The following is a 27275-nucleotide window of genomic DNA, read 5'->3' on the forward strand; positions in this document are numbered from 1 at the left end:
TTACACACAAATATCCATATAGTGACTTTCATGTAACAAGTTTGATTTTGTAGATCAGTGGAAAAGATATGACCATTGAGAATTATCTTATGTGGCTTTATCTGTCAGTAAGCTTCATTTTTACATCTTCAGTCTTTGCATATCTTTTTGAGAAAGCAGTATGTATGATAGTAAGAGATTGTCTTGTGAAAACTTTCTGGAGGAAACTGATGCAAAGAGATACACAGAAAAGTACAAAAAGTTCAAAGACGTGTCTATTCTTTCTGCTCTGTGGTCTAGGGTTTAAAAAGAGAGACTAACCTAGAGTCTATCAATAGAGAGTAGAGAATATCTGACAGTACAGGGTATTGGTTAAAAGCTTAGGTTTTGGAATATGGCAGATCTGAGTTTGAATCTTCACTCTGTTAACCCTAAGCTTCGGGATTGTGAGTGGATTACTTAACATCTCTGATCCTTACTTTTCTCATCAATAAAATATATATAATAATTTTACTTAATTTTTAATATTTCTATTATTAAACAGATTAATTCCCTTGAGTGCTTAGCACAAAGCCTCACACATTGCAAATCTACAGCCAATGAATGCTGTCAAAAGACTGTGAACTGAAATGTGTGTAGGTTTATGTATCTGCGAAATGTATGGAAGAAGGTCCATCAATAGTAATTGAAGAGTTATCTTGGGAAGTGGGATTTGGGTGAATTTTCCTTAATTTTTTTTTTTCCTATAGTGTCTGAGTTTTTAAACAATAATTGTATTGTCTTTATCAGAAAAATATAACAAAACTATTTAAAATAGGGAAAAAAGCTAATTATAATATGTGAAAAATTGCACTGGAAGTATGTTTCAAATAATAACAGTTGCAGTCATGTTTATTTTATTTTTAAAAATTATTGATTGGAGTATAGGTTATTTACAACACTGTGTTAGTTTCAGTTGTACAGCAAATGAATCAATTATATATACAAAACACCTTTTTTTTTTTTTCAGATTCTCTCCCCATATAGGATATTACAGAGGATTGAGTAGAGTCTCCTGTACTATACAATAGGTCTTTATTACCTATTTTATATACAATAGTGTGTGTATTTGTCAATCCCAGTCTCCCTATTTATACCAACTCTTTGCGACCCCATGAATTATACAGTCCATGGAATCCTCCAGGCCAGAGTGCTCGAGTGGGTAGCCATTTCCTTCTCAATGGGATTTTTCCAATCTGGGGATCAAACCCAGATCTCCCACATTACAGATAGATTCTTTATCAGCTGAGCCACCAAGGAAGCCCAAGAAGACTGGAGTTGGCTTATTCCTTCTCCAGGGGATCTTTCCAAGCCAGAAATCAAACTGGGGCCTCCTGCATTGCAGGTGGATTCTTTGCCAGCCGAGCTACCAGGAAAGGCCAACCTTCCCCGAATTCCCCCATCAAAACCATTAATTTGTTTTCTACATCCATTACTCTACTTCTGTTTTGTAAATAAGTTCATTTAACTTAAAAAAAAAATTCCACACATCACCAATAGCATATGATATTTGTCTTTCTGAGTATGACCTACTTTACTCAGTATGAACATCTCTAGGTCCATTCATGTTGCTACAAGTGGATAGCATTCATTCTCCTAAGGTTCCATTTCTTTTAAGGACAAAAATGAATGAAGTAAAACAAAGAACAAAATGATATCTTTAATTCTTGTCCTTTTTTTTAATGCCAGGCATTATCCTAGACTCTGAGGAAATAAAAAAGATAAACAATTCCAGGAAAAAAGTAAATTCTTGTCATATTAGAAGGTGCTAGGTCCTATTAATGAAAGTAAAGCAGCAATGAGAAATCAAGTGAGACCAGAATTGGTATATGTGTACTGTTTTAAACTGGGCGGTCAGGGAAAGCCACAATGAGAAAGAAATACCTGAGCAAAACATTGAAGGGGTTGAGGGACTGAGACTTGCTTATGTGCAACGGAAGAAAATACCAGGTGAAGTAACTAGCAAGTGAAAAGACTTAAAGGCAGGAGCATCCTGACATGTCTGAGAAACAACAGGGAGATCATTGTGACTGCAGTGAAGCAACAAGGTGGGGAGAGCAACAGAAGATGATGTCAGAGAGTAAATGGGAGATGGGAGCATAGATTCTGGAGGTATTTGCAAACGCTTATAAATGTGCTATATATTTAGTCTTTACAGTTGTTATATCCTCGCAACGAACTGACCCTTTTATCATTATATAAAATCATTCTGTCACTTTGTTATGGTTTTTGACCTAAAGTCTATTTTGTCTGATATAAATATAGCTGCTCCTGTTGCCTTTTGGTTTCCACTTTCATGGGATATCTTCTTCCATTCCCTTACTCCAACTAATGTGTGCCCTTAAAGATGAAGTGAGTCTATTGTGGGCAGTATGTACTTGGACCTTTAAAAAAAAAAAATCCACACACCTATGGACACCTTATCTTTGACAAAGGAAGCAAGAATATACAATGGATTAAAGACAATCTCTTTAACAAGTGGTGCTGGGAAAACTGGTCAACCACTTGTAAAAGAATGAAACTAGAACACTTTCTAACACCATACACAAAAATAAACTCAAAATGGATTAAAGATCTAAATGTAAGACCAGAAACTATAAAACTCCTAGAGGAGAACATAGGCAAAATACTCTCCAACATATATCACAGCAGGATCCTCTATGACCCACCTCCCAGAATATTGGAAATAAAAGCAAAAATAAACAAATTAAACTTAAAAGCTTCTGCACAACAAAGGAAACTATAAGCAAGGTGAAAAGACAGCCTTCAGAATGGGAGAAAATAATAGCAAATGAAGCAACAGACAAACAACTAATCTCAAAAATATACAAGCAACTCCTGAAGCTCAATTCCAGAAAAATAAACGACCCAATCAAAAAATGGGCCAAAGAACTAAATAGACATTTCTCCAAAGAAGACATACAGATGGCTAACAAACACATGAAAAGATGCTCAACATCACCTATTATCAGAGAAATGCAAATCAAAACCACAATGAGGTACCATTTCACACCAGTCAGAATGGCTGCGATCCAAAAGTCTACAAGCAATAAATGCTGGAGAGGGTGTGGAGAAAAGGGAACCCTCTTACACTGTTGGTGGGAATGCAAACTAGTACAGCCACTGTGGAGAACAGTGTGGAGATTCCTTAAAAAACTGGAAATAGAACTGCCTTATGATCCAGCAATCCCACTGCTGGGCATACACACCGAGGAAACCAGAATTGATAGAGACACGTGTACCTCAATGTTCATCACAGCACTGTTTATAATAGCCAGGACATGGAAGCAACCTAGATGTCCATCAGCAGATGAATGGATAAGAAAGCTGTGGTACATATACACAATGGAGTATTACTCAGCCATTAAAAAGAATACATTTGAATCAGTTCTAATGAGGTGGATGAAACTGGAGCCTATTATACAGAGTGAAGTAAGCCAGAAAGAAAAACACCAATACAGTATACTAACGCATATATATGGAATTTAGAAAGATGGTAACAATAACACTGTATGCGAGACAGCAAAAGAGACACAGATGTATAGAACAGTCTTTTGGACTCTGTGGGAGAGGGAGAGGGTGGGATGCTTTGGGAGAATGGCATTGAAACATGTATAATATCATATATGAAATGAATCGCCAGTCCAAGTTCGATGCATGATACTGGTTGCTTGGGGCTGGTGCACTGGGACGACCCAGAGGGATGGTATGGCGAGGGAGATGGGATGGCGAGGGAAATGGGAGGGGGGTTCAGGATGGGGAACACATGTATACCTGTGGTGGATTCATGTTGATGTATGGAAAAACCAATACAATATTGTAAAGTAATTAACCTCCAATTAAAATAAATACATTTATATTTAAAAAATCTATTTAGTCACTCCATGCCTTTTGATTGGAAAATTTAATCCATCTACATTTAAAGTAACTATTGATACATAAGGACTTACTATGTGCCTGCACACATAGTTGCTCAGTTGTGTCTGACTCTTTGTAGCCCTTTGGACTATAGCCCACCAGGCTCCTCTGTCCATAGGACTTTTCAGGCAAGAATACTGGAGTGGGTAGCTATTTCCTCTTCTAGGGGATCTTCCCTACCCAGGATCAAAGCCTCATCTCCTGCATTTCCTGCATTGCAGGTATATTCTTTACTGTTGAGCCACCAGGGAAGCCCATGGTCAACAATACATAGCGGATAAAAAGACTTTGGAGTTCACTCATGAAAATATCAGAGAGGACGATGGCACCCCACTCTGGTGCTCTTGCCTGGAGAATCCCATGGACAGAGGAGCCTGGTGGGCTGCAGTCCATGGGGTTGCTGATGGTCGGGATGACTGAGCGACTTCGCTTTCACTTTTCACTTTCATGCATTGGAGAAGGAGACGGCAGCCCACTCCAGTGTTCTTGCCTGGAGAATCCCAGGGACGGGGGAGCCTGGTGGGCTGCCGTCTCTGGGGTTGCACAGAGTCGGACACAACTGAAGCGACTTAGCAGCAGCAGCAGCAGCATGAAAATATAGTCCACTGGAATTTTGAGCAGAAAAGTAGCATATTACTCACATTTTGAAATGATCACATTTGTCAGATTGTAAATTTGCCAAAAGAAAGTAAGGGTGGAAAAAAGAAATCGATTTTGGAGGCTATTCCATGAATCCACCAATCCAGGTGAAAAATGATGGTTGCTTAGACTTGGATCCCTTGGGGTAATGAGAAAGGTTTAAATTCTATTTTGAAGACAGAAAGACAGTATTTTCTGACAGATTTGGTGGGATTTGTAGGAGAATGAGAAGTCAAAGATGAGAGAAATTTTTGCTATTATCTTTCAACTGGTTGTCAATCAATGTCCAAACATTAACAGATTGTACCCATTTTGTACTAGGTTTCCAATTTTTATTGATTGCTTAATTATTCTCCATCAGAGAATAGTGCATGCTTTGAAAAACTTGAAATGAATAATTCATTCTCAGAGATTAAGAAACTCTATTTCAATATGCTAAGTAAGAATTCAGTCATGGGTCAAATTTTCTATATGATTATAAACATGAGAGGAAGATATTCTGACACAATGTTTAGGCACAATGTTTTTAGATGTTCATCCTTTCAGTTCAGTTCAGTTCAGTCGCTCAGTTGTGTCCAACTCTTTGCGACCCCATGAATCGCAGCACGCCAGGCCTCCCTGTCCATCACCAACTCCCGGAGTTCACTCAGAATCCCGTCTATCGAGTCAGTGATGCCATCCAGCCATCTCATCCTCTGTGTCCCCTTAATCATTTTAATTCTGGTCTTTTGAAAAGAACTCATTTATTCACAGACCATTTGGTGAATGACCACTATATAGCAGTCATTCTGCTAGTAGACAGACCTGAGGCAAATTGCCTGCTTTCAAGGAGCCTGCCATCTGGTAGGAAGTAGAAAAATGAAACTGAGTGGAGAATAAAATGAAATTAGTGGCTAGGAAGTTCCAAGGGCACATAGAAGGAGACACAGATAAATGTATATAGAGAATTCAGGAAAACTTGTAGGAAGAGGAGTGATTTACACATAATTATATAGGGATATGAAATAGGCATTCCAGATGAAGGAAACAATAAGTGGGGAGTAGAAAAGAGGATGTCCCATTTGGTTGATTAAACAGATTTTGTTAAGTCTAGAGGTTTAGGAGCAAAAGGATGAGTGGTGAAAGATGAATCTTAAAGGAAAAGCAGTGTTAAATCTTGAACACTTTTCTATAAGACAATATGAGATTTGAAATGAATCTTGTAGGCAATGAAAGTAAAAGTGAAGTCTCTCAGTCGTGCCCGACTCTTTGCGACCCCATGGACTGTAGCCTACCAGGCTCCTCTGTCCATGGGATTTTCCAGGCAAGAGTTCTGGAGTGGGCTGCCATTTCCTTCTACTGGGGATCTTCCCAACCCAGGGATCGAACCCGGGTCTCCCACGTTGCAGACAGGCACTTTACCATCTGAGCCACCAGGGAAGCCCTCCTGTAGGTAATAGGAATTAGCAAAGAAGTTCTCAGCAGGAAGATAATTTGATTAGATTAAAGATTTAGCATGATTACTCAGGTCATACTGAGAAGAACAGATTGGAAAGGGAGGAGACCCAAACCTGGGGAATCAGTTGGTCTACTGCAGTGGTCCTAACAAGGAAAGGTGAGGTCCTGCCTTGAACAGTGCAGAGAGAGAAAACACATATACAGGAGCTACTTAGAAGGTATACTTAGTACAGCTTGGTTGAGAAAAACATATGGGTGGCTAGAAATGAGTCTAAGACAATCTCAGTAATCTGTATTTGGAAACTGACTAGAAGATAAAACCCTATTCAGTGTCACAGAGTAATAGGAAGAGAAGCATTTTGAGTAGCAAGATGTGTTCAGAATTTAAGGACTGATGGTAGCCAGGTGGCAATAACTAAAAAGTTATTTGAAATTCTGAATAAAGTTTGACTGGAAAATTAAATGCCACTGATGAAAAATATCTTAAAAATATCTTAAAATATTATAGAAATATAGGAATTTGTTTTCATTTCACTAATAGCAATGGCAAAACTTTTAGCTATACATATATTTCATAAGAATGTTATTTTCATATCCCTGAGTAGTAATAACAAAATCTTTTAGCTTTACACATAATTAATATATGCATTTTATAGATACCTATTAAACAAAACAAGACAAAACCCCCAAACAACAAAACGAGTGCTTTCAACAAATCAGAAAGATTATATTGAAACTGATACAGTCAAATGCTGCTAGAAGCATTGGAAATTGAAATGACATTTTGGGAAGACCATGTCAATATGTTGCAAGAGTTATAAAGATGATCATAGGATTTTGCCTGGTAATCCTACTCCTGGTTATTAAAAGGAATTTATTCAGTGTATACTAATGAAAATTTACCTTATAGATATAATCTACATGACAATAAGTTATAAGGGGATAATTTAATGTGTGTGTGTGTGTGTTTATTGTTGTTAAGTCTCTAAGTCTTGTTCAACATTTTTGTGACTCCATGGACTATAGCCGGCCAGACTCCTCTGTTCATGGGATTTCCTAGGCAAGAATGCTGAAGTGGATTGCCATTCCTTTCTTCAGGGAATCTTCCTGATCCAGGGATCTAACCCGTGTCTCCTGCTTGGCAGGCAGATTCTTTACCACTCAGCCACCAGGGAAGTCCTTTTGTATGAATTTACACAGTAGAAATATGAAGACTATGAAGAAACACGAGAGGATATTTACATTGCTGTGAAAATATCAGTATTTGTAATTGTCACAATTATCCAAACTTATGTATACCAATAGAGACTCATTGAAAAACATTAAAAATAAAAACAATCCTAATGGTAATATTATAATTTTGTTTTACTTTTTTTGAAAATACCTGTGGCGGATTCATTTCGATGTTTGGCAAAACCAATACAATATTGTAAAGTTTAAAAATAAAATAAAATTTTAAATAAATAAATACATTCCAAAAAAAAAAAAAGAAAAGAAAAGAAAAGAAAGTTTGTCAGGACAAATTTTCAAAATCTTTTTTTAAAGGTATATGTAGTAAACTACAATAAAGCAAACCTGTGAATATAGACAGGCTACAAACACCCTTATTTAATTGTTTCTTGGCATGTGGAAAGAGTGGAGTAATAAAGGGGATCAATTGAATGGGAGCAAAGGAGAGAAAAGAGAAGAAAAAGAAGGCAGAAGAATGAGAAGTTCGGGAAAGCAGCAGTCTCACTTTGGCTCCCTAAGGAGTCGCCAAGGATGGTGGTGGTGATTTAGTCACTAAGTCATGTCCAACTCTTGCAATCCCATGGACTGTATATAGCTTGCCAGGCTCCTCTGTCCGTGGGATTCTCCAGGCAAGAATACTGGAGTGGGCTGCCATTTCCTTCTCCCCAAGGATGGTACCCCAGGCATATTATCCAGTGGTGGAAGCCTCATGCCACAGCGAATGCTGCATGAGCTAGTGGAGGAATGGGACCACAGTGACCACCCCACCCCTTTTCCTTTACACCATGTCCCAGTGGGCCATCACACTGACATGGCCTTGGGACATGTGTGCAGTGGGAGGTTTGAATTTAGACTGGTGGCAGGAGATGAGACAATTACATTTCTTTTGTACACACATAAGGTTTCACTAACACTTTAACCACAGGAGGAGAAAAGGCCACAAGATGTGGGGTTAGTGTGAGTGGAGACAAAGGAACTTTTTTTTCAAACTAAGAAAGCATCAGTATTGCAAAGACTTTCCGTGATTCCACACCCACCTTGAAAGTCCCCCTCTCAGCACAGGAAGTGCACTGACCACTGGGGGAATAAAAGAGACTCAGAGGAGCGAAGGTCCTCAGCCTCTTGCTGCACAGCTCAGAGGGACCTCAGCCATGAAACTTCTCATCCTGACCTGCCTGGTGATCTGCAGTCTCGCTGCATACACTGTGGAAGGTAAGTCAAAAGTTATTTATGAGATAAGGAATATCTAGGTGTACGGGCAGTGGCCAGGCATTTTGATACTGACTCAGGTTTTGAATGGAGTCAACTACTTTCTCCAAGCTAAGCCTCAGTCTTTCTGTGTGCAAAATGGGTATAGTTTGACAGTAGGGAACTTTGTAGATTTTGAAGATAGAACTTGATTACAGTCTGGGCTCCTATTTTTCACAACTAGGGGATTTGGGGTAAATTTCTTAACCTCTCCGGGCCTAGGTTTAATTATCTTTAAGATAAATAACTAATTTGCTTACCTACAATTAAAATGAAATACACTTATGACCATTTATCAGATTTCCAGGCAAATACTAATTTGTTTATTAATGTTAGGTGCAGCATAATGAAAACAACTGTATATACCTTTGAAGCTTTTGTCTATTTAGTATTGATAAATTAAAAAACACTTACCCCTTTGCTGTTCATCTGAAATTATCATAACGTTAATTGGCTATACCCCAATACAAAATAAAAAGTTCAAAAAATAGAAATAGATATACCAGGGATTAAATAATGTGTTTGTTCACATTAACTGCCCCATATCTCAAAAAAATGCTTAAAAATGTAAAGCATTCATGATGGGGGAGTGAGCTAGAGGGTGTATGTTCTGAAGCAAATCAACATTTTGTATTAAAACAGAATTGACTGGAAGCTTGTGAACTCATATTTAGGAAATCCATTTTTACCTTTAAGTGTGTAGGAGAGAATATTATTATTGCTATGAATGTTGTTCCCACTTGTGATAAATTTCTTGAGTTTATAAAAGATCATAAGTATTAACAAATATCAATGACTTATATACAATCAATTAAACTTACAAGACATATTCAGATGAGATTTAGTTACACTGAGACTTGCCTGAACATTCTACACATACTTATTAAAAGATCATTTTTTTTCCCAACTGGTGGGAGTGTATTTTTCCTTATGTCTCTGACAGGAGGGAATATCCTTTGATTATAAATAACTCAGTTAACTCGCCTTTCAACCTCTTAATCTGCAGCCTTCTTACTTAGACTAAAATAGATCATGCATCTGCAAGGGTGCCCATAAATAGAGATGGCACTGTTTGGAACCCCCTGAAATTGGGCCCTGAATAAAAAAATATTGTTGAAATGAAAAGGTTTATACCAAGTGTTGTCTAAACCATGGCTAGCTGGCATTTTTCTGGGAAAATAGGCTGCTGTATGATGGAAACCATGAATGAATAGGGGAATAAAGACTGATGAGGATTGCAGACATTTGAGTATTTCCCTTTCACTGGCTCAGAAAACATTTAGCATTAAAAATAAATTGGCAAATATAGAGGGGAAAGAATGTGCAGGCTAGATATTGAGTGATGGAAAGAGGAGATGAAGAGCAATGTTAGTGAACACCTGCTCAGTTTCATGATTATAAAAACCTTCTGATTTCAGCAACACTATGTCAGAAAGCTCAGATTTGATCATTATCGACTATTATTTTAGATGCTTTTTGGCTTAATATTTCTCAGAGAAATATTCTGTTAGAATATTTGCTTCCCTGAGAAGCAAATACCAGTCTCTTCATCTTAGGAGAAAATAGGCACACAGAAACCTTCATTAGATTTTAGCAAATCTGTAACATTATTAACCCTCCCATGATATTTTTCCTTTCTCCAATGTAAGATGTTCTCAAAACTGAAAAATTTAATCTCCTTTTAGTCCTTCTATTGAGGATAAGAACCTTATGAACTACTTCCTTTATATCTTTCACATTTTACCATTTAAAATAACACCTTAGTGATTCAGTCAAAAATGAGCTACCTCTCCCATGTTTAATATTGACTGTCCCAAACTACTCTTTATCAGGTCACTCTTTGTTATTTGATTGATGACACTCTAACATTTATATTATTAGAAATTACATTTTATTTTTGTTTGCTTGGTTTTTTGTTACAGGTGTGGGGAGTGAAGTTCTAGAAAAGAGCATCTGTGTGAGTCTGACTACACAGCGACTGCCAATTAAAAACATCAAGACCTACACCATCAAGGAGGGCTCCATGAAAGCAGTGATGTGAGTTTCTCTCCCCAAAGCTGGGCTTGATGGAACACAGTGTACAGAAATGCCACCCTCCTCGGGAAAAATAAGTTAACAAGGAGGAAGACCTCAACTTAGCCAACTGTCCTTTTGTTTTTCCATATTAACCATGTCTTTGTGTAGCCCCAAACAATGATGATGACAAAAAAATTGGCAACCAAGTGAAGACTGTCACCATCCTTTCTGATTTATCTTAACAGAATAATCAGACTGGGAACCAGATGAATAATATGCTCGTTCCGGAGGGTTAGGTTTAGAGATGTTTGGATCAGATCAGGATTTGAGCACAGAGCCACACTGGTGTGGGATGCCTCCCTTTCCATCCCACCCACGTCCCTGCCTTTCTCTTCCTTGTTGGTGTTCTGGAGTAGAATGCCATATTTTATCAGTTGCTACATCTCAAGGAATAGTGTCAACAACTAGCCTACATGGTACCATTCTCTTTCTAGTATTTCATTTTTAAAATAGCAACACTTCCCAAAATATAATTACAACTTTACCACCAAAAATATGATAAACCACTCTTTGCCCAGAAAATAAGATGAATGTGTTTAGGGTTCAAAAAGAAAAGACATGTAATAAATAACCTGCTGCTGCTGCTGCTAAGTCGCTTCAGTCGTGTGACCCCATAGATAGCAGCCCACCAGGCTCTCCCATCCCTGGTATTTTCCAGGCAAGAGTACTGGAGTGGGGTGCCATTGCCTTCTCCAATAACCTAGATGGCTTCAAATGTCTAGTTTAATTGCATCATTTGGTAGCAATGATGAGAAAAGGAACCTGCACAAAATTCTGAACAAGGAATCTGGGTATTATTTGGAGCTATATTTTCTTCATGAAGAAAATAGATTGCAGAAGAAAGATTTTTTTTAAGATGTAATGGAATCTAATTTTCATTCCAGATCTATCTGGAATACTTATTTTTCCAGTCATTTCTGCACAAGGTCTCTTTTATACAATCTGATCTTAACTTTTGGTCCCAAGGCTTTGAAGATGTGACTAATTTTGCCTATCTTTTCCTTGCATTGCAGATTCATTACCAGACGTGGCCTTAAAGTCTGTGCTGATCCCCACGTTGACTGGGTGAAAAAAGCCGTCCGAACAATAGACAGGTCCACCAGGAGAAATGTGAGCCAGAGCAAGCCTACACAAGCCCAGCAATCCCCCAATACAGCTGTGACCCTGACTGGGTAGTGACCTTCCAGCACCTTGTCCCTTCCCTAGCCAGCCACCTCATTTCCCTTTAAAGCTCATGGACTTATTACATTATATTCACCTTTTATAAAAGTGCTGCATGAGTCTATTTTCTTAGATTTTTATTTTTTTATGTCCTTCATATTCATACAGATGCTCTAATTAATAAATATTTATTATTAAGAATGGTCCCAAAGTGTATTCATTACCTAGTAGGGAAGGTAATACATCATTTGTGTCCCTTTTCTGTCATAATTGTACTTCCTGTTGATAGTATCCATGATGGGAGAGATTATGGTCAGTGTTTATCAGAGATGAAAGCTATATTCATCATTTTTAGGCTTTAGCATGAAATGATTCTCTACACATGAGTCATAGGTGGCAACTGTAACAACGACAATTTTAGCTCTATTTAAACCTGTCTTCATAATGGAGTTCTATTTTTATGGATTAAATGGAAAAACGATCCAACTGCTACTGGTTCCCCATTATGAAGATTCACTACTCAAAAAGAAGCTTCATCAAGCTTGATCTTGAGCACATTCTCATACTTCTGGGTTTCATTTGATCTATAAAGGAAAGAAAAAAAAGGAAAGGACACAGCTTGTCAGTTCTTTCATTTGTCACAGTAGCAAAGATTATACTTTTAATGAAAACATACTTTATTCAAACAAAAATCAATTCTTCCCAAATTGGGCAATGAGCTTACTGCCTTTCTGTGGTTTTCACAATCATCACTACTCTAGTTATCAACACACCATGCTTTTTTTCCTTTTGGCCAGTAAGTTTTCAGTATCCCAACACTGTCATTTAGAACATTTGTTGAATATGACCGCAATTTGCATTAAAGTTTTAAAAGTTTTAATAAACATTACTTCATCTACTCACTAAACATCTCAGATTCATGCCCTCCTATATTCTCATTAAATTGTTCATTTGGTTCATGTTTATGATTCCATTATTCAAGTAGCTGATAGTTTATACATCCACTTCTATCTGACTTTAAATAGTTAAGAAACTGATCAATCCTTGATAGTTTCAAAGGAAGGGAAGGAATTAACTGTTCTCTAGTCCTAAGGGGACAACCAGCAATATCAAGTGTTTTCAGAGGGTAACAAACTGAGGGCATTTGGGAGGAATCAAATCACGTCTAGTCATAGTCATCCAACTATTCACCAGAGAGAAACTGATTAAAACATTGCTTCTTAGCCAAGAGTGGGTTATCTGTCATTTCTCACTGCTATTTGTTTACAATAATGTTCAAAACTGGTCTTAAAGGAAACACAAAGAAAAAAAACCTGTTTTATGAGGGGTAAAACCTAGTAAATCACAGAAGATGAAAGAAATGTTTCCTGATTGAACATGTACTTGAATTTCTGAAATGTCTCCCAAGTGCTAGAAATTTTCAGATCAGTTTAGTCACTCAGTTGTCTGAGTCTTTGTGACCCCATGGACTGCAGCATGCCAGGCCCTGTCCAACATCAACTCCCAGAGCCTACTCAAACTCATGTCTATTGCATTGGTGATTCCATCCAACCATCTCATCCTCTGTTGTCCCCTTCTCCTCCTGCCTTCAATCTTTCCCAGAATCAGGGTCTTTTCCAATGAGTCGGTTCTTTGCATCAGGTGGCCAAAGTATTGGAGTTTTAGCTTCAGCATCAATCCTTCCAATGAATATTCAGAACTGATTTCCTTTAGGATGGACTGGTTGGATCTCCTTGCAGTCCAAGGGACTCTCAAGAGTCTTCTCCAACACCATGGTTCAAAAGCATCAATTCTTTGGCACTCAGCTTTCTTTATAGTCCAATTCTCACATCCATACACGACTACTGGAAAAACCATAGCTTTAACTAGGTGGACCTTTGTTGATAAAGTAATGTCTCTGTTTTTTTATATTCTGTTTAGGTTGGTCATAGCTTTTCTTCCAAGGAGCAAGCATCTTTTAATTTCATGGCTGCAGTCACCATCTGCAGTGATCTTGGAGCCTAAAAGAATAAAGTATCTCACTGTTTCCACTGTTTCCCCATCTATTTGCCATAAAGTGATGGGACCAGATGCCATGATCTTAGTTTTCTGAATGTTGAGTTTTAAGCCAACTTTTTCACTTTCCTCTTGCACTTTCATCAAGAGGCTCTTTAGTTCTTCTTTGCTTTCTGCCATAAGGGTGGTGTCATCTGCATATCTAAGATTATTGATATTTCTCCCGGCAATCTTGATTCCAGCTTGTGCTTCATCCTGCCCAGCATTTTGCATGATGTACTCTGCAAGAGGTTTTCAAGAGAATTAATAATACAAGTGGAAGAGTATAGGTATGCACATCTCGTGATTGCATTATCTAAGGTCATAGGTGATGTTAGAGGTTTCAACCCAACAGTGCACATAACTTTAACTAACTGACTGGATGTTTTGAATCACTTAGGTTGGACCTGCATCTACTAACTATAACTCTGTGGCTGATTGGACTTCAATTCAAAGAAATAATCTAAGAAGGAGAGATCTCAAAATATTAAATATTTTTTTAGTGTCTGAGACTCCTCTTTTGTGCTTCTGTGTTCAATTGTACTAAAATTTAACTTAAAATTTATAATTTATATTGAATCTGCTTGTTTGCCCATCTGTGCTACTCCATCACAATCCTGCAGTCAAACTAAAAGCTGCTTTTGGTGTTATTATGCTAGGTTCCCAGTACCTAGCATAGAACTGGAATGTGCGGGCTCAATTGCTTCAGTCATGTCTGACTCTTTGTGACCCCGTGGACTGTAGCCTACCAGGCTCCTCTGTCCATGAGATTCTCCAGGCAAGAATACTGGGAGTGGGTTGCCATGTCCCCTTAAAGGGGATCTTCCTAACCCAGGGATTGAACCCGTGTCTCCTGCATCTCTTGCATTGCAGGCAGATTCTTTACCCAGTGAGCCACCTGGTAAGCCCATAGACCTGGGAGGGAGGATCAATTAATACTTGTTGGATGAATGGAAGAATAACATATTAGATTATTTGCTTCATTCTGCCCTTTCATATTTCTAAAATTATATAACACAAAGTAAACTTTATTAAGGCTTGAATAAACTTTATTCAATTCAGCAAATATTTTTAGGTACTTGATATAAAACAGGCACTGTGTTAGGCTTAGTATATATCTAGATAAGTAAAACACCACTTCTGTACTCCAAGAGCTCATCTAGCAGACGAGACTATGATGAAAGAGAACCAATATGAAACAGGTAATATTAATAACATGGGCATGCTCAAGAAATAGAAATAACACAGAGAAAGGAATAATTACCTTGAAAATGTTCTTCATTTTTTCTGACTTTAGATATAATTATTAATTATTATTATTAATAAGAAATGGAAGGTGGATTCTTCATTGATTTGAAGAAAGATGTCACATAATTCTCTCTTCACTAGGAAATTCTTCCACTGGGATTGTAATATTTGTAGAGTATTATGTTCTTTCATAGATATTTGATACAACAATACAGTGTCTAAAATTGTCACTGCAATTTAAATGGTGAGAAAACTGAGCTGCAGAGAGATTGATTGTCTTGGCTAAGAGCACAAAGTTCTTAATAAACTGATCCTGGTCTCAGATAGTGATTTTCTATGATATTCCAGCCTCAGGAAGGAGCACGATTATGTACAAGTCTTCCTAGAGGAGGTATGATGGGAGAAAGGAAAATATTTTTGACAAGTAATTTTAGAACAACTGGACATCCACATGCAAAAAACCCTCTAGACACAGACCTTACACATTTCATGAAAAATTAACCCAAAATATATTATAGGTGAAATGTAAAATGCAAAATTATTAAACATCTAGATGATGACATATGATAAAATCTTGACTACCTTGGATTTGGAGATGATTTTTTCTTTAAATCTGACAGTAAAGATATGTTCCTTAAGAGAAAAATTTAAGTTGGTGCTTATTAAAATTATAAATTTCTGTTCTTTGAAAGACACTGTCAAGTAAAGATAATGTCACAGATTAGGAGAAAATATTTTCAAGAGACATCTGATTTAAAAAAAAAAAATGTTACCCAAAGCACACAGAGAACTCTTAAAATGTGACAACAAGAAAGCAAGCAACTTGATTGAATAACCCAGGCAAAAGGTCTTAACAAATGCCTCAGTACAGGAGACATATAGATGGAAAATAAACATAGGAAAAGGTTCTCAGCATTATACCTCATTAGGAAATTGCAAATGAAAAATAAGGAGATACTACTATACACCTATGCAAATGGCAAAAATTTAAAACATGAACAGTATCAAATGAAGCCACAGGAATTCACCTTGGAGCAACCAAAATGTCCTTCAATAGGTGGCTGGATAAATGCACTGTGGTATATCCATAGGGGCTTCCCCAGTGACTCAGTGCGTAGAGAATCCACCTACAATGCAGAAGAGCCAGTAGATATGGGTTCGATCCCTGGGTAGGGAAGATCCACTGGAGAAGGAAAATGGCAATCTATTCCAGTAGTCTTGCCTGGAAAAATCTCATGAGCAGAGGAGGCTGGCGGGCTACAGTCCAAAGAGTTGCAAAGAGTTGGATATGACTGAGTGACTACACACACACACATATCCCTACAATGATATATTCTTCAGTAATAAAAAGAAATGAGCTATTAAAGTCACAGAAGATATGGAAAGAACTTAAAAATATATTACTAATGAAAGAAGTCAATATGAAAAATATATATAATACATGATTTTAACTTTATGGAATTTTGGAAAAGGCTAAATTATGGAGGTGGTAAAGAGTGGTTGTTTGTCTAAGTACAGTAACACCTGCTCCCTTTTGGTTTCCACATTCATGGGATATCTTCTAGCCCTTTACTTTAAGTTAATGTGTATCCATAAAGATGAAATGAGTCTCTTGTAGGCAGTATGCATTTTTTTAATCCATTTAGTCACTTCACCTCTTTTGATTGGAGAATTTAATTCATTTACATTTAAAGTAATTAATAATCCATGCAATTCAGTTCAGTTGCTGAGGCGTGTCCGACTCTTTGTGGCCCCATGGACTGCAGCATGCTAGGCTTCCCTGTCCATTACCAACTCCCAGAGCTTGCTCAAACTCATGTCCATTGACTCAGTGATGCCATCCAATCATCTCATCCTCTGTCATCCCCTTCTGTTCCTGCCTTCAATCTTTCCCAGCATCACGGTCTTTTCCAATGAGTCAGTTCTTTGCATCAGGTGGCCAAAGTATTGGAGCTTCAGCTTCAGCATCAGTCCTTCCAGTGAATATTCAGGACCGATCTCCTTTATGATTGACTTATTTGAACTTACTAATGTCATTATAATAGTTTTCTAGTTGCTTTATAGTCCCCTTGTTTCTTCCTTCCCCTCTTGCTGAGTTTATTTATGAAGTGATGATTTTCTAAGTGATATGCTTTGATTCCTATATCTTATCTTTTGTGTATACACTAGAAGTTTTTGCTTTGTAGTTGCTATGAGGGCTTCCCTGGTGGCTCAGAGGGTAAAACGTCTGCCCACAATGCAGAAGACCTGGGTTTCATCCCCAGGTCAGGAAGATCCCTTGGTGAAGGAAATGGCAACCCACTCCAGTACTTTTGCCTGGAAAATGCCATTGACAGAGGAGCCTGGTAGGCTATAGTCAATGGGATCTCAAAGAGTCATACACAACTGAGCAACCTCACTTTATCATGAGCTATATACATATCTTACAAATATAGCAGTGCACAAATGCACTAATCCAGGTAAGAAGAAATGGTGGCTGGGGATTGGGTCTCTTAGGGTAGTAAGAAGAGTTTAGATTCTATTTTGAAGTTAGACAACTGTATTTCCTGACAGATTGGGTGGGGCATGTAAGAGAAGGAGAGGAATCAAGGATGAGAGAATTTTTGCTATTATCTTTCAACTGTGGGCATTTCAATCAATACCCACATATTAGCAATTTATGCCCATTGTGTCCTAGGCCTCCACTTTTTCTTAATTACTTAATTCTCTCCACTAGAGACTCTATTAGGAGAAGGCAATGGCACCCCACTCAGTACTTTTGCCTGGAAAATCCCATGGATGGAGGAGCCTGGTAGGCTGCAGTCCATGGGCCTGGGCAGAGTCGGACACGACTGAACGACTTCACTTTCAGTTTTCACTTTCATGCATTGGAGAAGGAAATGGCAACCCACTCCAGTGTTCTTTCCTGGAGAATCCCAGGGAGGGGGGAGCCTGGTGGGCTGCAGTCTATGGGGTCGCACAGAGTCGGACACGACTGAAGCGACTTAGCAGCAGCAGCAGCAGAGACTCTATTGCATGCTTTGAAAAACTGAAATTAATTCATTCTCAGAGTTTAAGAAACTCCATTTAAATATGGTAAGTAAGAGTTCAGCCTTGGGTCAAATTGTCTTTTAATTATAAACGTGAGAGGAAGATATAGACACAGTCTTCGGAATGTATGTATTTAGATATTCATCTTTTATTTAATGTACAGTGACTGTAATGTTGGTCTCTTGAAATGAATTCACTTGTTCAAAAACCATTTAGTGAATGAATATTATATAGCAGACATTCTGCCTTGCCAGGGACAGACTGAAGCCAATTATCTATTTTCAAGGAGGCTGCCACCTAGTGGGAGATGCAGAAATGTAATTGAATAGAAGAATAAAATGAGATTAGTGATAGAACAGTGGTGGCTTTGCCTGGAGAATCCCAGGGACGGGGGGGCCTGGTGGGCTGCTCTCTATGGGATCACACAGAGTTGGACACGACTGAAGTGACTTAGCAGCAGTGGTGGCTAGAAAGTGCCAACAGAGCTCAGAAGGAGGCACAACTAATTATATCTTGAGGAATTCAGGAAAACTTATAGGAAGAGGAAGAGTTTACAGATAGCTATATAGGGAGCTTGGATGGGCATTCCTGATAAAGGAAATAGTAAGTGGGTAGTAGAAAAGACATGTGGGTGTTAGGAGTTGGGCTGTAAAGAAAGCTGAGTGCCAAAGAATTGATGCTTTTGAACTGTGGTGTTGGAGAAGACTCTTGAGAGTCCCTTGGACTGCAAGGAGATCCAACCAGTCCATCCTAAAGGAGATCAGTCCTGGGTGTTCATTGGAAGGACTGATGCTGAAGCTGAAGCTCCACTATTTTGGCCACCTCACGGGAAGAGTTGACTCACTGGAAAAGACCCTGATGGTGGGAGGGATTGGGGGCAGGAGCAGAAGGGGATGACAGAGGATGAGATGGCTGGATGACATCACCGACTCGATGGACATGAGTTTAGGTGAACTCCAGGAGTTGGTGATAGACAGGGAGGCCTGGCGTGCCGCAATTCATGGGGTCTCAAAGAGTGGGACACAACTGAGAGACTGAACTGAACTGAACTGAAAGGAAAAGCATTGTTAGATCTGAGCATCTTTATATACGAAAATGTGAGGTTTGAAATGAATCTTGTATGTGTTGGGAATTAGTAAACATATGTCAGTAGGAAAACAACTCAATTAGATTAAGATTTTATAATAATTTCTCTGGCAATGCTGTAGAGAATATCTTGAAAAGGGAGGAGACCCAGACCTGGGAATCAGTTGGTCTACTTACGTAGTCCTAACAAGGAATGAAGAGGTCTTGCCTTGAACATTCTAGAGAGACAGGAGAAGACATATACATGAGCTACATATACACTTAGTACGGCTTGTTTGTATGGCTTGTTTGGAAATAACATATGGATATCCAACGAGTCTAAGAAGACCCAAGTAATCTTAGACCCTGTGAGTCTTAGATTGGAGAAGGCAATGGCACCCCACTCCAATACTCTTGCCTGGAAAATCCCATGGACGGAGGAGCCTGGAAAGCTGAGGTCCATGGGGTCGCTGAGGGTCAGACACGACTGAGCAACCTCACTTTCATGCATTGGAGAAGGAAATGGCAGCCCACTCCAGTATTCTTGCCTGGAGAATCCCAGGGACGGGGGAGCCTGGTGAGCTAACATCTATGGGGTCACACAGAGTCGGACAGGACTGAAGTGACTTAGCAGCAGCATCGGCGTGAGTCTTAGATGCTTCTTAGAACCAATGAGTCTAAGAAGACCCAAATAATCTGTATTTAGATACTGAAAAGAAGGTAAAACCTTATTCAATGTCACAGAGTAATAGGAGAGAGAGCATTCTGAATGGAAAGGTATGTTGAGTTTAAGGACTGATGGTATAGCCAGGTGGAGTTAATAAGAAAGATATTCAAATTTCTGAGTAAAGTCTGACTGGAAAATTAAATGCTGTTGATGAAAAATATCTTAGAGTTTAGCCTATAATTTTATAGGAATATAGGAAATACAGGAATTTGCTTCCATATACCTAATAGCAATGGCAAACCACTTTTAGCTATACATATACTTAATATGCAGAGAAGGCAATGGCACCCCACTCCAATACTCTTGCCTGGAAAATCCCATGGACAGAGGAGCCTGGTAGGCTGCAGTCCATGGGGTCGCTAAGAGTCGGACACGACTGAGCAACTTCACTTTCACTTTTCACTTTCATGCATTGGAGAAGGAAATGGCAACCCACTCCAGTGTTCTTGCCTGGAGAATCCCAGGGATGGGGGAGCCTGGTGGGCTTCCGTCTATGGGGTCGCACAGAGTCGGACATGACTGAAGCGACATAGCAGCAGCAGCAGCATACATAATATGAATTTTATTTTTGTATCCCTACATAGTAATGACAAAACCTTTTAGCTTCATACATAATTAATACATGCATCAGAGACGATCTCCTGGAGAAGGGAATAGCTATCCACTCCAGTATTCTTGCCTGGAGAATCCCGTGGACAGAGGAGCCTGGTTGGCTGGAGTCCATGAGGTTGCAAATAGTCAGACACAACTGAGTGACATTTTTTAAAAATAGATACCTACTAAACAAAATAAGACAAAACCCAACAACAAACTGAGTGCCAGAAGGGGTTCATTACAAGTGATACAGTCAAACACTGCTAGAAGCACAGCAAATAGAAATTATATTCTGGGAAGATTGTGTCAATATGTAGCAAGAGTTATAAAGATGATCATACGATTTTGCCTAGTAATCCTACTCCTGGTCATTGGTGTATATCAGTGAATATTTATCTTATAGACATGGTCTACATAACAATATGTTATAAGGGAATGGCTTAATATGTCTGTGTTTACTCAGAATATGAAGACTCTTTTATATGAAGACTATAAAAAAAAAAGGAAGATTTTTACATTGACATAAAAATAGTCTAAATATTTATAATTGTCACAGCTGTGTAAACATGTATACCAATAGAGATTCACTGAAAATCATTAACAACAAAAACCATCAGAATGGTAATATTATACATAATTTTGTTTTTCTTAAAACAATTATTTCTTAAAAATCATCTATAGATAATGTTTTGCTTTTCTTTTTTCCAAAATAAAGTTTATGTGAGGACAACTTTTCAAAATCTATTTTAAAAAACATGTAGTAAGCTACAATAAAGCAAACCTGTGAATATAGACAGGCTCCAAACACTCTTATTTAAATGTTCCTTGGGCATGTGGAAAGGGTGGTGTAAGAAAGGGGATCAACTGAATGTGGGCAGAGGACAGATGAGAAGAAAAAGAAGACAGAGGATTGAAAAACTTGGGAAAGCAACAGTATCTCTTTGGCTCCCTGTGGAGTCACCAAGGGCATATGACCCAGGGTGGTGGAAGCCTCATGTCACAGTGAATGCTGCATGAGCTAGTTGGGGAATGAGACCACGGTGACCACCCCACCGCTTTTCCTTTATACCATGTTCCAGCTGGGCCACCACACCGACATGGCCTTGGGACATGTGTGCAGTGGGAGGTTTGAATTTAGACTGGTGGCAGGAGACGAGACAACTACGTTTCTTTTGTACACACATAAGGTTTCACTGACACATTAACCACAGGAGGAGGAGAAAAGGCCACAAGATGTGGGGTTAGTGTGAGTGGGGACAAAGAAACTTTTTTTTTTTCAAACTAAGAAAGCACCAGTATTGCAAAGACTTTCCGTGATTCCACACTCACTTTGAAACTCCCCCTCTCAGCACAGGAAGTGTGCTGACCATTGGGGGGATAAAAGAGACTCAGAGGAGTGAAGGTCCTCAGCCTCTTACTGCACAGCTCAGAGGGACCTCAGCCATGAAACTTCTCATCCTGACCTGCCTGGTGATCTGCAGTCTCGCTGCATATACTGTGGAAGGTGAGTCAAAGGTTATTATGAGATAAGGAACATCTAGGTGTGCAGGCAGTGGCCAGGCATTTTGGTATTGACTCAGGTTTTGAATGGAGTAAGCTACTTTCTCCAAGCTAAGCCTCAGTCTTCCTGTGTGCAAAATGGGAATAATTTGACTCTAGAGGATCTTGTGGATTTCGCAGATATATCTTGGCTAACAGCTAGGCTCCTATTTTTCACAACTGGGCAATTTGGGGTAAGTTTCTTAACTTGCTTTTGCCTATGCTTACTATAAGATGAATATGATAACTGATACACTTACCTGGGGTTAAAATGAAATAAACATTATATATAATCAATAGTGTAAATTATAATAAACTTATAGGAAACTTTTCAGGTTACTACACAAGTCCTAGTTTCTTAATTAATGTTAGCTGTGGAATGGTGATGACAATTGTGTATACCTTTGAGGTTTTTGCCTATTTAATATTGATCTTGATAAATTCTCAAAAAATTTAAGAGCTCAGTCATGATGTGGGAATGACTAGAGAGTGTTATGTTCTGAAACAAATCAATGTTTTCTATTAAAACAAAAATGATTGGAAGCTCATACCTTCATACCCAGGAAATCAATATTACATTTAAGTGTGTAGGAGAGTCTATATTACTGCTATGAATGTTCCCATTTAGGATAAACTTATTGAATTTGTATGAGACTATAGTGCTAACAAATATCAATGCCTTATATACAATCAAATAAACTATAAGGCATACCTAGTTGAGACTTAGCTACAATACTGAGCATTTGACACGTATTTTTTAAAGGATCATTTGTTCTCAGCTGGTCGGAGTACATTTCTCTTGGCAGCTCTGACCACAAGAAGGAATATCCTTGGGATATAATTAATGCTTCAGAAACTCTCTTTTAAAACTCCTAATCTGTAGACTTGATACTTAGACCAAAATATCTGAGCCTGATTGTGGATCCCCACGGTTCTCTGTAAATAGTGACGGTACGGTCTGAAAGTCCCTGAAATTGTTCCCTAAATAAAATACTGTTAAAACAAAAAGTTTAAGTCAAATGTTGCCTGAACTGTGGCTGGCTGGCATTTTTCTGAGACAAGAGGCTGGCATTTGGTGCAAACTCATATATGGGTAGGGGAACAAAGATTGAGGAGGATTATGGACACTGGGGTATTTCCCTCTTTCACTGGGTTCACAGATAGTTCAGCATTAAAGAAAATTGGCAAATACAGCAGATAGAGAATACGCAGGCTGGATACTGAGGGATGGAGAGAAGGGGAGATGAAGAGCAACGTTAGTGAACATCTTCTCAGTCCCATGTTTATAAAAAGCCTCCTGATATCAGCAACACTATAGTTCAAAACTATCATCATCAGTTATTATTTTAGATGATTTTTCACTGAATATTTCTCTGAGAATATTTGCTTCCCTGAGAAGCAACTATCAGTCTCTTCAGCTTAGGAGAAAGTCAGCACTTAAAAACTTCTATTAGATTTTAGGAAACCCTTTATATTATTAACTGTTCCAAGTTACTTTTCCTTCTCCAATGTAAGATATTCTGGAAACTGTTAAATTTAATCCCCCCAGGCCATATCTATTGAGGATGAGGACTCTGTGAACTATTGTCTTCACATATTTATCATTTTACCATTTAAAATAACACCTTTAGTGATTCAATCAAAAATGAACTACCTCTCCCATGTTTAATATTGACTGTCCCAAACTACTCTTTATCAGGTCACTCTTTGTTATCTAATTGATGACACTCTAACATTTATATTGTTAGAAATTACATTTTATTTTTGTTTGCTTGGTTTTCTGTACAGGTGTGGGGAGTGAAGTTCTAGAAAAGAGCATCTGTGTGAGTCTGACTACACAACGACTGCCAATTAAAAACATCAAGACCTACACCATCAAGGAGGGCTCTGTGAAAGCAGTGATGTGAGTTTCTCTCCCCAAAACTGGGCTTGATGGAACACAGTGTACAGGAATGATGCCCTCCTCAGGAAAAATAAGTTAACAAGGAGGAAGACTTCAACTTAGCCAACTGTCCTTTTGGTTTTCCATATTAACCATGTCTTTGTGAAGCCCCAAACAATGATGACAAAAACTTGGCAACCGAGTTAAGACTGTCACCCTCCTTTCTGATTTATCTTAACAGAAAAATCGGACTGGGAACCAGATAGATAATGTGCTTAGTCCCAAGGGTTAGGTTTAGAGATGGCTGGATCAGATCAGAATTGGAGCACAGAGCCACACTGGTGTGGGATATCTCTCTATTCCCACCCACCCCTTCCCTGCCTTTACTTTCTGATGCCTGGAGTAGAATGCCATATTTTATCAGTTGCCACATCTCAAGGAATAGTGTCAACAATTAGCCTACATGGTACCATTCTCTTTCCAGGATTTCATTTTCAAAATAGCAACACTTCCCAACATATAATCACAACTTTACCCTCCACCCCTTCAAATAAGATAAATAAATCACCTTTTGTGCAGAAGATAGGATGACTGTGCTTAGATTTGAAAAAAGAAAAAGGACCTCAAATGTCTAGTTTAATTACATCACTTGGTGGCAATGATGAGATAGGAGTCTGAAAATTATGCTGAACAAGGAATCTGGGTATTACCTGGAGCTATTTCTTCTTCATGAAAAAATAGATTGCAGAAGAATGATTTTCATTTATGATCTTGTGAATCTGAAAGACTGATTTATCCAGTCATTTCTGCACAAGATCTCTTTTATATGATCTGATCTTAACTTTTGGTCCCAAGGCTTTGAGGATGTGACTAATTTTGCCTATCTTTTCCTTGTATTGCAGATTCATTACCAGAAGAGGATTTAAAATCTGTGCTGATCCTCAAGCTGCCTGGGTGAAAAAAGCCGTTCAAAAGATAGACAGGAAAAATATAAGCCAGGCCAAGCCTACAGGAGCCTAGCAATCCACCAATACAACTGTGACCCTGACTGGGTAGTGACCTTCCAGCACTTTGTCCCTTCCCTAACCAGCCACCTCATTTCCCTTCAAAGCCTATGGACTGATTACATTATATTCACTTTTCATAAAAATGCTGCATGAGTCAAATTATTTTCTTATATTTAATATTTCTTTTGTAATCATTCAGATGTTCTAATTAATAAATATTTATTATTAAGAATATTCCACAAATTTATTCATTACATATTGGGAAAGGTAATACATCATTTGTGTTCCATTTCTGTCCTTACCATTCCTCCTTTTGATCCCTGATGGGAGAGATTATATCAGTGTTTATCAGAGATGAAAGCTATATTCATTATTCTTAGGTTCTAGCATGAAGTTGTTCTCTACACAACTCATAGGTGACAACTGTGATGATGACAATTTAAGCCTTATTTCAACCTGTCTTCATCATGCAGTTCTATTTTTAAGAAATAAAGGAGAAAATTATCTGACTGTTACTGGGTTCCCATTCTGAGAGTTCACTACTCAAAAAGTGACTTCACTCAAGTTTGATCTTAAGCAAATTCTCATACCTCTATGTTTCATCTCATCTACAAGAGAAAGGAAAAAGACACAGTTTGTCAGTTCTTTCATTTGCCAAGGTTAGACAGTTTATTCAACAAAAATCAATTCTACTCAAATTAAGCAAAGTTCTCACTGCCTTTCTGCAACTTCCACAATTTGTCACTACTCTAGTTAACACACAAGTTATGCGTTTGGGATTTAACATCCTGAACACTGTCACCTGGAACATTTCTTGAGTGTGATCATAATTTGCAGTAAAGTTTTAATTAATGTTACTTCATTTGGTCCCCTAAATATCCCAGATTCATGTCCTCCTGTATTCTCTTTAAATTGCTAACTTGGTTCATGGTTATGATTGTGCTAGCCAAGTAGCTGATAATGTACACATCCACTTCTATTTGACTTTAAATAGTTTAGAGCTGATCAGACCTTGATAGTTTCAAGGACCAATTGTTTCCTGGTTCTAGGGGGACAATCTGAAATGCTAAGTATTAAAACTTACCAACTTATATTGAAACTGCTTGTGTACCTGTCTCTGCTCCCCCCACCCCAATCCTGCAATTAGACCGAAAGCTGCTTGTGGCTATCAATACATCAGGTCTCCAATGTCTAGCAGAGAACTGTGGGGGTCAGTTAATACTTCAAATCAGTCCTATTTGGTCACCATTAATTCCTGGGCTGTCAATTTTGGACACTGTTTGCGGCTGTCTTTTATGGTACACAAGGATTTAGGTTTCTTTTTCCATTCTCTCCATATAATTATGTTGATATTTTAATTAATTATGTTTACAGATTTAGGTAATATATCTATCATTTATTTCTTATTCTATCAACTGTGGACAGTACTTCTTGACTTTCCATTTTGTAAGACCAGGCTGTTGCCTATAGCAAATACTTAAGCAGTTTTTACTGTGTAACCAGCACTATTTTATTGATTTGCAAATGTTGTTAAGATAGTCACATTACAGACCTCTAATAAAGACAAAACAACTAAGGCATAATAAGGCTATTGACTTGTGAGGGATAGAGTTCAGATGTGAAGCCATGGAAGCCTGGCTCCAAGTTCACACTTTTGACTTCTATATCACACTGGCTTCCTCTCTTCAGAGGTTAATTCCCTGAAGACCAAACCATATGCAATGTACCCCTGAAAAGACTATTCAGGCATACATAATAGCTTCGTTTAACCAACTTAATTAATCAACTAGTTCATTCATTCAGTAACAATTTGTTGAGGGTCTATTATGTGCCAGAAACTGTAACTGTGAGCAGAACAAACCCCTGCTTTCATAGAATTTACCTTCTGGTACATTGTGTCTTCTATTCCTTACTTCAGGTTATTTATTTATTTTTATTTCATTTTTAAAATTGAAGTGTAGCTGATATACAGTGTTGTGTTAATTACTGCTGTACAGCAAAATGATTCAGTTTTTTATACGTATGTATGTGCCTGCATGCTACGCCACTTCAGTCACATCTGGCTCTTTGAGACTCTATGGACTGTAGCCCGACAGGCTCCTCTGTCCATGGGATTCTCCAGGCAAGAATACCAGAGTGGGTTGCCATTCCCTTCTCCAGAGGATCTTCCCTACCCAGGGATTGAACTCACACTCTACATCTCCTGCATTGGCAGGCAGGTTCTTTACAACTAGCGCCACATGGGAAGCCCTATATATATATATATATATATATATATTCTTTTTTATATTCTTTTCCATTATGGTGTCTCATAATATGTTGAAAATTGTTTCCTTGTGCAATACAGTAGGTCTTTCTCACTTATCCATTTTATATATAATAGTTTGCCTCTGCTAACCCCATCCTTCCATTTGACCCCAAG

The 27275-nt window shown here is 38.3% G+C and overlaps 2 protein-coding genes across 2 annotated transcripts; both read left to right on the top strand.

Moving 5' to 3' along the window:
• The first annotated feature begins 8263 nt into the window (after positions 1–8263).
• LOC109570227 (lymphotactin-like) lies at positions 8264–11928 on the top strand. Its single transcript, XM_019975997.2, has 3 exons — positions 8264–8454; positions 10413–10527; positions 11580–11928. The coding sequence occupies exons 1-3, from the start codon at positions 8394–8396 to the stop codon at positions 11740–11742; spliced, it is 339 nt and encodes a 112-aa protein (XP_019831556.1). The 5' UTR covers positions 8264–8393; the 3' UTR covers positions 11743–11928.
• A 9770-nt stretch (positions 11929–21698) lies between these two features.
• Positions 21699–25059, top strand: LOC109570251 (lymphotactin-like). Its single transcript, XM_019976017.2, has 3 exons — positions 21699–21929; positions 23753–23867; positions 24749–25059. The coding sequence occupies exons 1-3, from the start codon at positions 21869–21871 to the stop codon at positions 24864–24866; spliced, it is 294 nt and encodes a 97-aa protein (XP_019831576.1). The 5' UTR covers positions 21699–21868; the 3' UTR covers positions 24867–25059.
• The last annotated feature ends 2216 nt before the right edge of the window (positions 25060–27275 follow it).

The sequence above is a fragment of the Bos indicus genome, chromosome 16, assembly GCF_029378745.1.
Source record: "Bos indicus isolate NIAB-ARS_2022 breed Sahiwal x Tharparkar chromosome 16, NIAB-ARS_B.indTharparkar_mat_pri_1.0, whole genome shotgun sequence".
Taxonomy (NCBI): domain Eukaryota; kingdom Metazoa; phylum Chordata; class Mammalia; order Artiodactyla; family Bovidae; genus Bos; species Bos indicus.

Excerpts from the sequence above, each read along its gene's own strand:
- LOC109570251 (XM_019976017.2), top strand. The coding sequence starts at position 21,869 with ATGAAACTTCTCATCCTGACCTGCCTGGTGATCTGCAGTCTCGCTGCA. Across the intron at positions 21,930-23,752 it reads CGCTGCATATACTGTGGAAG|GTGTGGGGAGTGAAGTTCTA; the intron begins GTGAGTCAAAGG and ends TTTTCTGTACAG. Across the intron at positions 23,868-24,748 it reads GGCTCTGTGAAAGCAGTGAT|ATTCATTACCAGAAGAGGAT; the intron begins GTGAGTTTCTCT and ends CTTGTATTGCAG.
- LOC109570227 (XM_019975997.2), top strand. The coding sequence starts at position 8,394 with ATGAAACTTCTCATCCTGACCTGCCTGGTGATCTGCAGTCTCGCTGCA. Across the intron at positions 8,455-10,412 it reads CGCTGCATACACTGTGGAAG|GTGTGGGGAGTGAAGTTCTA; the intron begins GTAAGTCAAAAG and ends TTTTTGTTACAG. Across the intron at positions 10,528-11,579 it reads GGCTCCATGAAAGCAGTGAT|ATTCATTACCAGACGTGGCC; the intron begins GTGAGTTTCTCT and ends CTTGCATTGCAG.